Below are 13,765 nucleotides of genomic sequence, written 5' to 3' on the forward strand. Positions count from 1 at the left end.
ATATGTGTGTGTGTGTGTGTGTGTGTGTGTGTGTGTGTGTATAGCCTTTTTTTTTAGTTTTGGATTAAGTGGGCAAGGCTTGAAACCTCTGTCAAGCTTTTATTGCCTGCTAGGAGATTCGCCCTCTCTACTAGCTTTGGTGATCACTGTCACTGGGACAATGGTCACCAAGGCTAGTACGTAGAGAGGGGAATCTTCCTAGCAGGCAATAAAAGCCTGACCAAGATTCCAACCTCAGTGGTGGGAAATGTTGTAGTTGTCACCAGGTTTCGGTAAATCCTCAAATGGGGGGTCACTTGTTGAGGTGATACCTGACTATGAGTGGATCTCCCCTCACTTTGTAGAGATATAATCCTTAAATTTCCTGTTGCATCTCCAGGGCAGGAAATTAAGTGAAGGGAAGTCACCTCAATGGGATACCGACAGCAAAAAATTAAATGATGGGGGATTTATACCTTTCCTCTTGTATCCAACATTAAAGAGGTTTTGTCTATACATACTGTTTAATGTGTCATAGCCAGGGCTGAAGCTAAGGGGGACTGGGGGACATAGGCCCTGGGTGCCACTTTAGGAGGGGTGCCACTTCTCTCTTGGGGGGCGCAGAAACTCTAAAGCTTTTGCCACGGGTGACAGAATGTCTAGATTCCCCACTGATCAGAGGTCGGACACGGTCAGGAGAGGAAGACTTACAGCACTGGATGTCTTTTGGTCACGCGTTTTCTAAGTTTTTCTAGGTGAATGTTTAGGCCTTATATGATGCAAGCTTCAAGCAAAAGGCCCTTCAGGTAGCTCTTTGAGCTGCAGGCTGCCCTACGTTTTACTGTTTTGTTGTTAAGGCCTGTTAGTGTTTTGTGACTGTTGCACTGCTTTTGGAAGTTCCAATTGTCTCCAGAATACCTGAATCCTGTGTCCCTTAATGAATGAGAAGGAAAATATTATTATTGCACATACTGTAAAATCGATTTCTTGGAGTTCATTAATCATAGGTACATGTCCACTCTTCTGCTTGTAATCTATTCCTAACACTGCTTTTCTACAAACGTAAAGCATGATGGGATTAAGAAAGCCTATACTTGACTGGCCAAAAGCTTTTTTGTTTGTCAGTGTCCAGTGCTTCTGGAAGATGGCATTATAACCCAGTTGTCTTTGAATAGCTGAATCCTGTGTCCCTTAATAAACTTCAACAAATTTATTTTCTGGTAAGCACAAAAATCCTGTGTTTTTAATTAAGGTAAAACTACAGCTAAAATGTTTTTATATAGAGTTGGAAAGGGCTACAACTAAACATGGGATTTTATTGTTGTGTTCTGCCTGGATGGTATTTCCTTTACATCTTGCCTCAGTGACACTGAGTTAGAATATCTGTCAAACTTTTCCTGCTGTCCGTGTTGCTATTAGGGAGAGTCCCTTTATTTCCCAACCCTTCAGATTTTGTGCATTAACTTTTCCAAAACAATTTAAGTAAAAGGTCAGCCATAACACCTGCATTCCATTTGTGAATGGCATTTGCCTCCATCAAAGAACTTGTCCCATTGGCTTTATATTGCTCCCAACTGCCTGGGATGTCTGCAGGGGAGAATGTTTTAGGTCTGGTGCCCCATACATACAATCTAAAATGTACACTTTAAGAGCAAGATCTGCTTTCCAACCTCTACAGAAAAGTGGTTGCTGTGCTATTAAAGGTCTGCCATTGCTGGTCATATGGCCCTGTCACTAAGGCTCAGGTGACACCATGCAGGTTATCTAGCAACCAGGGTACTGCACATATTTGCTAGAAGCCAGATGGTGTGAGGTCCTGGCACACTGCTTGGGACATTGGTAAAGATAAGTGTTCTGGCACACACATAAAGGTTAGGGTGTACCACATAGCTCCCCACTTTGCAAACTGGAAAAAAGACAATTAGATGAAAATTAGCAGAAAATCTAAACAGCAGATTGTTATCCCCAGTGTCCCTCTATCCACCCACCCACTCAGGGGGGCAACTCTGAGCCTTTGCCCCATGTGACAGAATGTCCAGCTTCCCACTGGCTATAGCTAACTATAGAATGACAATGACCTGTGTGAAAAGTATGGAAAGGTATCTATTATATAACTTCCCAAAGGAAATATAACTCATTAGAGAATAAAAATAAAAATATAAAAGTTTATTATGTATATATTGATAATTACTGGTAATAACGTCTGATGTTAAAATCATATATTTTAACATTTTGGTTGGTTTTACTTTGGCAGCCAGGTATGTTGTGTACACATGAATTAGGAATTCACTGAAATAATAACACACAGTAGCTGCAATACAACCCTGCTATCAGTTGTTATGTGTTAACCCGGGTTAGGTTTATTTTAAGCCTTCATTTACTAAACTTGATCTCAGTTTGTACATTTGTTATAATTCCACATAGTTTCTGATTGTTTTTTCCTGTTTGACAATACAGATGAGGTCATTGACTGTACTATATGCATAACGTCAGGTGTTGCTCAACACAAGCAAATGCTATGTAAATGATCTGTGTAAATTGTGCATCTGCAGAGACATCCAGAGACCCTGCAATATGGATGAGCCTGGGGTTTGGGTCAACCATGAGTTCAATCTGAACCCAAGCAGTTCATCCACCAAACCTCTGCCTTCGTCCTACCAACAATGACACCTGCAAAGCGTTATTGGTAGGCTGATGGCTGAGCCCCGCAGTGTCATTCGTTGACTGGTGGTTGAGCCCCACAGTGTCATTGGTTGACTATTGGCTAAGCCGCACAGCTTCGTTTGTTGACTAGTGGCTGAGCCGCACATTATCATTGGTTGACTGGTGGCTAAGCCACACAGCATTATTGGTTGACTGGTGGCTGGGACACACAGCATCGTTGGTTGACTAGTGGCTGAGCCCCACAGTGTCATTCATTAACTGGTGGCTGAGCCCCACGGAATCATTGGCTGAGTGGAGGCTGAGTACCACAGTGTAATTCGTTGACTGGTGGCTGAGCCCCAAAGCATCTGCAGAGACATCCAGAGACCCTGCAATATGGATGAGCCTGGGGTTTGGGTCAACCATGAGTTCAATCTGAACCCAAGCAGTTCATCCACCAAACCTCTGCCTTCGTCCTACCAACAATGACACCTGCAAAGCGTTATTGGTAGGCTGATGGCTGAGCCCCGCAGTGTCATTCGTTGACTGGTGGCTGAGCCCCACAGTGTCATTGGTTGACTAGTGGCAGAACTGCACTGCGTGATTGGTTGAATCATGACTGAAACACACATTGTCACTGGTTGACTGGTGGCTAAGCCGCACAGCTTCGTTTGTTGACTAGTGGCTGAGCCGCACATTATCATTGGTTGACTGGTGGCTAAGCCACACAGCATTATTGGTTGACTGGTGGCTGGGACACACAGCATCGTTGGTTGACTAGTGGCTGAGCCCCACAGTGTCATTCATTAACTGGTGGCTGAGCCCCACGGAATCATTGGCTGAGTGGAGGCTGAGTACCACAGTGTAATTCGTTGACTGGTGGCTGAGCCCCAGAGCATCATTGGTCTACTTGTGGCTGAGCCGCACATTGTCATTGGTTGACTGGTGGCTGAGCTCCACAGTGTCATTGGTTGACTGGTGGCAGAACTGCACAGCGTGATTGATTGAATCATGACTGAAACACACATTGTCACTGGTTGACTGGTGGCTAAGCCACACAGCGTCATTGTTAAATCTTGTTAAATGCACATATTATCTTATGGGAAGATTGTTGCTGAAATAAAACTAAAGGGCCGCTGAGAAACGATCTCATTTTGGTATATTTTTTCACCATTATTGGCAGTAAAGTTCTACATTTCTAAACCATCTACTGGCACTTCACACTCCTTTTCCAGCCTATGCAGCTTTCAGTTTGAGTAAGTCTATGTTATTATTCTCCAGTCAATAGATGTTAAGTCATATCTCAGGAGATCTAGCTGTAGCCCCGAGCAGCATGTAAATGTATTCTCCTCTGTGCATTGGGGACTGCTGTGTCTTGGGTCACTGTCAAAACAGATTGCAGAGTACAGCATTGAAACACAGATGGACTCCCAGCTCACATCCTGCTGAACTTGCTCTTACATCGACAATAAGCTTCAAATATTACTGCACACAACCCAACTTCCACAATTACCCCCAGCGCTACCTGAGATCAGGTCTTATTAAATCGCCATTGTCGATTATTAATGCACACAGATGGATGTGAAGTGCTCACTCTCCTTTGCCCCTCTGAAAATGAAAGCATCATCAATATATTACTTTGGATAATGCCTGTAGATGCCTTCATTTCCAGAATACATTATCCATGTGTATTTTAAAATGCCATGTAGGCTTTGCTTTGTCTTATTCATTACACAAGTGTAATGATTACAAAATGGTACTCATGACTTGCAGGGATAGTTGAATTGGGTTGTGTTAGGTTGATCCTAGTAGCTGCTAATAGCTACTAGAATTGGTTGGGTTAGGTTGATCCTAGTAGCTACTCATAGCTGCTAGATTTGGTTGGGTTAGGTTGATCCTAGTAGCTACTCGTAGTCAGGGCCAGATTTACTCTCTCTGCTGCCACAACGCCAGGTTCCTCAATGCGCCCCCTACCCATCAAACCCCTCCCCGCTCATGGAGAATGGCAGACCTGCAGGCTGCATACAAGTGATCTCGTCGACATTGCCGGGATCACTTGTACAAAACAAGCGGCGGCTTCCCCACTGTACATTCAGCTCTGCTTTCCCAAAACAGGGCTAAATGTAGAAAAAAACGCCGCCCGGCACCCTGAACTGCATGTCCCAGGCATCAGGAGATAGGAATTCCACACCCCTGCTGCCCCTCTACTTCCTGCTGCCCCAAGGCCGGGCCTTGGTTGGCCTTGTGGGAAATCCAGCCCTGCTCGTAGCTACTAGAATTGGCTGGGTTAGGTTGATCCCAGTAGCTACTAATAGACTAATAGCTACTAGGATTGGTTGGATTAGGTTGATCCCATTATCTACTAATAGCTATTAGAATTGGCTGGGTTAGGTTGATCCCATTAGCTACTCATAGCTACTAGATTTGGTTGGGTTAAGTTACTAATCCTAGTAGTTACTAGGATTAGTTGGGTTAGGTTGATCCTTGTAGCTACTCACACCTAGTAGAATTGGTTGGCTTAGGTATATCCTAGTAGCTACTCATAGCTGCTAGGATTGCTTGGGTTAGATTGATCCTAGTACCTACTAATAGCTACTAGAATTTGTTGGGTTAGGTTGATCCTAGTAGCTACTAGGATTGGTTGAGTTAGGTTATTCCTAGTATCTACTAGGATTAGTTGGGTCAGGTTGATCCTTGTAGCTACTCATAGCTACTTGGATTGGTTGGCTTAGGTTGATCCTTGAAGCTACTCGTAGCTGCTAGAATTGGTTGGGTTAGGTTCATCCTAGTAGCTACTCATAGCTACTATGATTGGTTGGGTTTGGTTGATCCTATTAGCACACCAGGATTAATATATTTTTCAAAGAAAATTTATTTTCTGGTAAATCCTATGAGATTTGAAAATTACAGTCACATGGCTAACTTAGAGAGCCCTCTTCCTGTGCTAAAGCTTTGTGAATTGAGTCTATTGCAATCACATTACATCCTCAGTGTTAGGTTAGGAGGCTTTCTCATTCACACCTAATAAAAAACAAAAGGCAAGGAATAACACACACTTTATTGGTATTGTGTCTTTCAGTAAATCAAATATCCAAAGATCAGTTTTATATTGTTTTTTCGGGTCATCGATATGAAATTTCCTTTCTTTCATTTTGTCTGTCGTGTTTGACCGGATTTAGAACTTCCAGCGCTGGGGGTGGATTGAGCCTTTGGTTTCTTGCTCTGAATAAGCAATAAGGAACTCTCTTCTGGGATTCAGCGTGAAGTTTCTCCAACACTTTTTGTTGAGGTTTAGGAAGTTGCTGATGAAAAGAATATTCCACTTTAAAGGTCGTACTGATAAAGTGATATGAGGGAGAAGAGAGTTTCCGGAGGCTGATTAACGGTCTGAGATTGATGTAGCCAGAAAAGTTGGCACCATGGTAAGTAGGGGTAGATTAGGCGAATTAAGCACAATCATTTCAAGCAGAATACAATTTGGAAGACCGATGGTGACGGAAAAAGTTTAAAGAAGGCAAAAATATATTTTTTTTAAATGAAAATAATTTTTTAAAGTTGGCATACAAAAAGACATATGTCAATGCGGAATAGTCCACCTTGTTTAGTTTGGATTACACCAGATGTAATCACCCTACTCTGTAAATTACGCTTATATTCACGAGAATACAGGCACGGTTTAATGTCATATTAAAGCTGAACTCCAGCCTTCCCTTCAGTCTTGCACGGTTGTGTCAGTTCCTCTCCTGGACTGAAATTGCTTGCTCTGATTTCACTGCACACTGTGAGCTCCTCACAACGTGCATCAAAAGCTGCAGCAGGTCAGATAGATCCCGCCTCATTTCCTGGCTGGAGGATGCCAATCAACAACTAGCACTTTCCTCTCTAGCCTAATGTCCCTGGCCCGCCCCTTTCATTTATTGGATTCTAGTTCTTTTTACTAATGTAGGCTTAAGATCTCATATGGGTATTAACTAGGAAAGACTTCACGCAAATGCAGCCGGCCTAAAAAATCGTCCTCTCTTCCAGACTGGTATCCATGTATCAAGACATTTTGATATTTACATAGCTCCTCCCAACACCCAGCCCACTACTTGCATCCGGGCTTAGGGTTCTTGAGTGGAGTACTGAGGCAGGGTGCGATGATGTTTTCAGGAAGCTATGTACAGTACCTTGCCAGACCCTTCCACCAGCAAGGATCTACCTGCATTGTAGAAGCACAGAGACCCAGTGCACTGGATCTAGATAACATATGCAATGAAAACGGAAAGGTTTTCTTTGAAACCTTGTTGATTGGTTGGTGTTGAAGGACAAACCAGGGAAGGCAAACAATAAGCAGATTAAGCTTTATCTTTAATATGACAGCAAGATTGTGTTTAAAAACTTACCAAAGATCTAGCTTTGTGGCCACTCAAACTCTTCTTATAATGCCATAAAAGTCTCCCATCTCACTTGTTGGCAGCCTAATATTACTTTCTTTCACCAGGTAAAACTTGATTGGCTCTATTTCGCAACTAAACACCCACTACCTAATACTGCCTGATGACTCAGCCACAGAATTTGCATTCCATGTGAACTACGGCAGCTAAAGATTCTTCAGCATCCAACACTCTTCCGGGAACGCTTGGTCCCCTGCAGTATATTAAGGTTCCATCTGCCAGCCTCTACTTTACTACAGAGTGTAAAAGTGACATAGAGGCTTGCCGATAGAACCATAATATACAGAGGGAGACAAGTTGCCTGATGCCGCCAGAAATGCATCGGATATGCTGAATATTTTTCAGTAGGGATGCACCAATACTGATACTAGTATCGGTATTGGTGCTGATACCGAGTATTTAGGCGGGTACTCGTCCAAATGCTCCCATACATTCCTCAATACCTGAACTTCCGGTCAGAGGAAGATTTCCTCTGACCGGCAGTGCCGTAGGGGAACATGGAGCCAGCTTCCTGTACGATCAGGAAGCTGGACAGCGAGTAATGACCCGCCCCCCGGCTTCCTGATTGGCCAGGAAGCCGGCTCGATGCTGATTGGCTGGAAAGTCGGCTTCCCAGCCAATCAGCATCGAGTCAGATTCCCGGACAATCAGGAATCTGGGAGGCGGATCATTACTCACTGCCTGGCTTTCTGATTGGCCGGGAAGCCGACTCAACTGTGTATCATATATTAATAAGTGACTGTGGGCTGTAAATATTATTATTATTAATATATGATACACAGTTGTTTTACAGGTAACACAGTCATTTATTTACTTATTCCTTCACTTCACATACCAAGCGCAGCATATTATAGACTTCACTGTGGTTTTGATTGCACATTGCTGCAGCTGGTAATTATTGACAGATGGTGTTTTCTCCTAGCGCAACCTCTTGTTATCGGGAAGCCCACTCGATGCTGATTGGCTGGGAAGTCAGTTTCCCGGCCAAGCACAATCAGAAGCCGGCCAGACAACATGGAGTCAGCTTCTCTGGCAATAAGATTGCCCGGGAAACCGGCTCCATGGCAGCAGAAGCACCAGTATCGGTACTCGGTATCGACGAGTACCGAGAGCAAAATATCAGTACTCGTACGCGGTACCAAAAAAATTGTATTGGTGCATCACTATTTTTCAGCAGGGTAGTTTGTGATCGAAGAGTCTCCATCCACCAGGTCTTCTTTTACACGTTTATGTTCTTTCAACATCTGATGATAATCTCCAAAATGTCTAAAAATGTTGACTGGATGGTTGGAAATGTTTAGATGACAATTCCTTGACTTCTGTTGTGAAGCCTAATGCATCTTCGCTCATGATTTGATGCTTCTTCATCATCTGCTTACATATCAAATATGTTACCATGAAGTTTGTGGTTTCCTTTCCAGAGATACACACGGTCGGAAGACTCAAAGAAGAAGACTGGGGCCAGTTTATGAACATTTGTGATACAATTAACGCTACGGCTGATGGGTGAGTGCACTGTAGTGTGAGCCGGAGAAGAGGAGAGGGTGTTTGCTTTCCACAGCTACAAATCAGTCTCTAGCTATCATTTTTATACATGCCTGGTTGTTGCGTCAATGTGGAGAGGTCAGCAATGTAGACTTTTTACGAGGAAGAAGCAATAGGGATTTGACCAGATTTTCAATCCCATCTGTTCAGTTGTCCTTCAAAAGTGGTCATTGACTATTACGGTCACTATAGACCATTTTTAAACTTTAAAAAGACTCCGAAAGCATCCTGGCACTTATTAAACAGATAGCTATGTAGAGCAGCCAAATCCAGTCATGTTTCGGGAGTAAAGATCTCTGATAAAGACATTGGATGGCAGTTCTCCAATCTGGCTGTGCACAGACTGATCAGCTAATCTATAAGCCTTCTTGGACCTCTGTTTTCCTGCAATAAAACATGTATATTTTAATTCAGGAGGATGTATTTACTGTAGAACCCATCCTGCTCACTTTTGTCCCACTGACTATTGTGCTGCCACAATGGTGCATATAATATGACAGTTCATAGTCATGGTTAATATTCTTACAAATGAGAATTTATATTGTTTATTTTCCTTAAGCCATTTTCTCATTGATATTGTATGGTTAATACATGTGCTGCCATCTAGTGTTCATTTTAGTTATTGTACTTGGTCATTGCACATGTTTTCTGTGTTCCCTCCCACCTATGATGTATTTCCCCTTCTTGCTCAGTGTGGAGTGTCATGGCTGCTTCTAACAGGACCACATGTTAATCTGCATTGCATGCTTGGAAACATTATCCTGTTTGACCGCCTTAAATACCATCAATTCATTAATCTGCTGTATCCTGTTGTCTGCTGCACGGAATAATTTGTGGATGGAAAGGGTATTTTATGAGTTCAGCTATCTGATAAGGATTGTCCGCAGTGATTATATCTGCTTATACAAGCCAGGCATAGAGGTCTCAGCAAGGGATAGATCGCTAATACAACAATCGGAGTCAGAATAGTTATTGTGACTATTGTTTTCCACAAACAGGTTCTGGACCAGGCAAGTATTTAGGGTTTAGTCACTCTAAGGGCCAAATGAAGTCTCTCACCTTTTTATTTGTATTTACAGTCCTGTACCTGCACAAGTTATAATGTCTAACCAAGCTTTGCTTAGAAATGCTTTGAAATACCTTCCTCTTAGTGGAATTTCACTTTTTGCACTCCCACTCCAGTGCTCTATGCCTGCACTGCTGAGTAACAGCCACACCCCTTAGTACAAGTGTATTCACTCAGACCTGTAATACGTAGGAGGAGTAGAAAAGTGTCTGACCAAGTCTGTTGGATTACACAGTGCGCTGGGCAGTGTATTCAAACTCCAGTACCTACTGGACTGCACAGTCACATTTAGACACCATATACAACTTCAAAGTGAAGCCTAGACCACAAAAAAAGATGGTGGCTGTTACTATCTAACGGAATATCTTTTTCAGTGACTTCAGTTGGGCTTTAAGAGTGATATAAACAATTTAGATTGATAAAGACTACAGTACAGGTATGGTTCTATACATCAGACCTAAAATAAAAATTGCACAGGAAAGGGGGGCAGAGGAATGTGGGTCCAATAAACTTTGAAGCCGTGAGCTTCCTGAATGTCAATCTATGAGAAGGAACAGGGCTCAGACGCCCATCTGGAATACATAAAGGCACGGCTGTACATTAGAGAATGTAGTTGTTATTTATTTTATAAATATTTTACAGCTCCGGTACACTCCATCCGGTGAGACGTTGCACAAAACAAGTTGGTTTTAGCCTCTCGCCTCTAACTGCATCCTTAACCGTAATACCAGGGGAATGGCCCTGGGTAAATACTGCAATTTAACAATCGATAAATGAAAAATAAAAAGGAGAAGCCGGGAGGAAATCACAGACCAAAACATCCAGGAGCTGTTTACGTCTTTCATAGAGAACAGTAAACTTTTTAAAGCCGAACTGCAGCCTTCCTTTCCGTCCTGCACAGTTGTACAGGCTCCTCTCCTGGACTGAAGATGAAGAAGTAGTTGTTTGTTTCTATCATCACCCATCAGATAAATAAGTACCATGTCCATGACTGCATGTTGGGAAATAAAAGTAGAAGGAAGGACAATTATAAAAGGGAATTAATGGGAATCCTCAGATTGTTATTTCTGTCTGGAGTTACTTTTGAATGTAAATAATCTTATCAATGAGTACTGATGCCTTGAAAACCTTCTTTCTTTACAAAGTTTCTAATTACTTTCATAAATAGGAGCAGCCATATTTGTTCTTTACATGATGGCTCTCCTTCTTCCTTCATAGTGCTGTACAATGATTGTGCATTAGAGATTCCTTTGTGTCAACTTAAGTCTACCATCATAGTCTGTCTGTCTGACTGAAAACAATAGACTCTCTACAGTTCTGGTGCTTGGTCCAGTTCTGAGAAGTTCACCTCTATAACTGAGGAATATGGACATAAGTACCAAAACCACATTTGCCCACATTCAGATTTTGGAGGAAAATGTACTTAGATAATGGGGGTCATTCGGATTTTAGAGGACGGTTAACTAACATTATGGTGTTTATTAAAATTTTAGCTTAGGATTCATTCACATCACGGTGGCCATTCGGATTTTAGAGGAAGATCCACTGACATTATGGTGGTCATTCAGATTTTAGCAGAAGATTCACTCACATTATGGTGGTCTTTTAGATTTTAGAGGAAGATTCACTCACGTCATAGTGGTCATTCAGTGTTCAGTGGAAGATTCACTCATATTATGGTGGTCATTAGGGTTTTAGCAGAAGATTCACTCACAACATAGTGGTGTTTTGGATTTTAGCAGAAGATTCACTCACATTATGGTGGTCTTTTAGATTTTGATGGAAGATTCACTCACATCATAGTGGTCATTCAGATTTCAGTGGGAGATTCACTCATATTATGGTGGTTTCAGATTTTAGAGGTCCACTTGTATCTGTATCTGTCTCTATGTGCAGTCTGCCCTAAGCAGCCAAGTGCTGTTGTGTAAAGTGTATGTAAACCCTAATTAACTTTTGATCTGTTAATATATCATTGAAAGCTTTTTGTTTGCTCTGTGTTAGACAAAAGTGCAACACAAAAACTGTTGATCCTATCAAAAATCCAGACCTGTCCTGTGCAGACTTCTGTGTTTTTTTAAATAGTCTATTTCACTCATCTAACTCTTAACTGACACAACAGGATGAGTAGCCTTTATACTGTATAGATCTGAGAACAGGAGTGGTTTAGTAGTTCAGCAAAAGACACTGGGCAGGGCTGACCCCACTCAGTCTGCAAACATGTCATGTGTTGTCAGCCTACAACAGGGCATTTCTGGCAGATGAACAGTTTTCTTCTGGACTTGCAGGTAGGGTTGCCACCTTTTCTTCAAGCGAAACCCGAACACTCCAGCGACGTGCGGACATTTTTGTGGGAGAATGAGTTGTGGCCTGTGCATAAGTAAAAAGTGCCACCCATTCATATGTAAATATCACAGTAGAGACTATTTTTAGTGGGGGGCCAGTAGCCCCTATATTAATTTTGGTTGCCCCTGTCTGCCTGACATCATGTGTCCGGGTTTCTGCTGCCATGAAACCCGAACACAGCATTCAAAACCCGAACTGTCCGGGTGAATCCTGTACAGGTGGCAACCCTACTTGCAGGGTCTTTAAAGGGATAAACATGGGGCAATGTGGATGTATCACAGAGATGTGCTGCATATTTTATTTTTCCTTGATGCACATGTTAATAAACTGTGATCTCCCTCTTTCCAGGCCAAGAGATGCAGTTAAGGCTTTCAAGAAAAGAATTGCCAAGAACTACAACCAGAAGGAAGTCAATTTCGGCCTTTCTGTAAGTAAATAAGATCTCTCCAACAGAATGTCCAGTTACACCAAACTGCTACTGGCACTGCAAAGCCAGTTGATGACATCACACCCACTTATTCCCTTTATACAGCACAACATATAGATCACCAGGAAATCTGGATAGAAAAAGGCAACACCTTTGTTATGAACCATATATGAGACCATATTCCTGCAAGAAAATAAGAAGCAGGAAGGTGATTGAGTCCATTGCCTTCCATCTAATAGTAAAATGTTAGCTTTTGTTGGGTTGACGTCTAAATCAAAAGGACAAAACAGTTTAGGGTTTCTACAAACAATACATACAAAACAATATGCATAATAAACAATATGTAAATATATATATATATATTTGAATGTTTCTCTAGTCTAGTCTTGGAGCTGGAAAAGTATCTGTACTTGTACTTGTACCAACCTGGTATCTGAACATCCCTAATACATATATATATATGCGAACACAGAATTGGCAACACAACGATAGTTCTGGCACCAGAAAAAAACAAGACACTAGATCCTCACCCAATCTGGCCAAAACATGTCTACTGTCTACCAAAAATGTTGCTTGGGTCCATAAAGACCCGGGGCTCCTTGGCCACCTAGACTGAAAGGTGGCATGTTAATCAGAAACCAGCAATTCATTACCATGCCAAGTGCTGTAATTCACTACATTATCTACCTAACAGAACTATTGGGTAAAACTAAGGGAGTTACCACTGGAGATTTGAATGGATGCACCAGATTAAGAAAAAACTCACAACCAAAGTTCAGCAAAGATCAAAATATATTTGTCAACAAGGTCAACAGGATCATTCTTGGGATGGCAGCAACAATTACTGCAAAGGAAACCAAGCAGAAGACACAGGGGCACGTGCCCTGGGTGCCAGAATCCAGCAGTGCCCCTGCTATCTGTGCATCACTAGCAAAGAACAAACTAATCTCAAAACTCTTTGTACTAGTCCTAAATCAGTTTAACTCATCTATAAAATGTGTTTTCTAAAGTATATACAGTATGTACACGTTTACATAGAAGTATATGTATATGTTGGTCTATTTCGGTCTGTCTACAATTGTTCCATTTGAGTCTGCTTTATGTTATATTAGAGCTTTACAGGTGGCCATACCAAGAACTCATCCACGCAAGATATAGCATGAGGTCATTCATTTCAAACCAGCATGTCAAGGCACATGCTGCACATTACCATGCTGGATGTCTGACAAGTCTTTAACAGAAGCAGGCAGAAAGAAGTATTTGAAAGAACACAATTGGGCCTAAAGGGCAACATTAGTTTTATAAGAAAACTCTTCGTACTGAACC

At 42.0% G+C, this 13,765-nt stretch overlaps 1 protein-coding gene across 1 annotated transcript in view; it reads left to right on the forward strand.

Moving 5' to 3' along the window:
- Positions 1–13,765, forward strand: part of TOM1L1 (target of myb1 like 1 membrane trafficking protein) — a 65,218-nt gene that overhangs the window by 15,368 nt on the left and 36,085 nt on the right. The window contains exons 2-3 of the mRNA XM_018573666.1: positions 8,480–8,564; positions 12,361–12,439. Coding sequence (XP_018429168.1) covers positions 8,480–8,564; positions 12,361–12,439 — 164 coding nt within the window. The remainder of the gene's footprint in view (positions 1–8,479; positions 8,565–12,360; positions 12,440–13,765) is intronic.

Source organism: Nanorana parkeri, unplaced genomic scaffold (assembly GCF_000935625.1).
Source record: "Nanorana parkeri isolate BGI_ZX_2015 unplaced genomic scaffold, ASM93562v1 scaffold2479, whole genome shotgun sequence".
NCBI lineage: Eukaryota > Metazoa > Chordata > Amphibia > Anura > Dicroglossidae > Nanorana > Nanorana parkeri.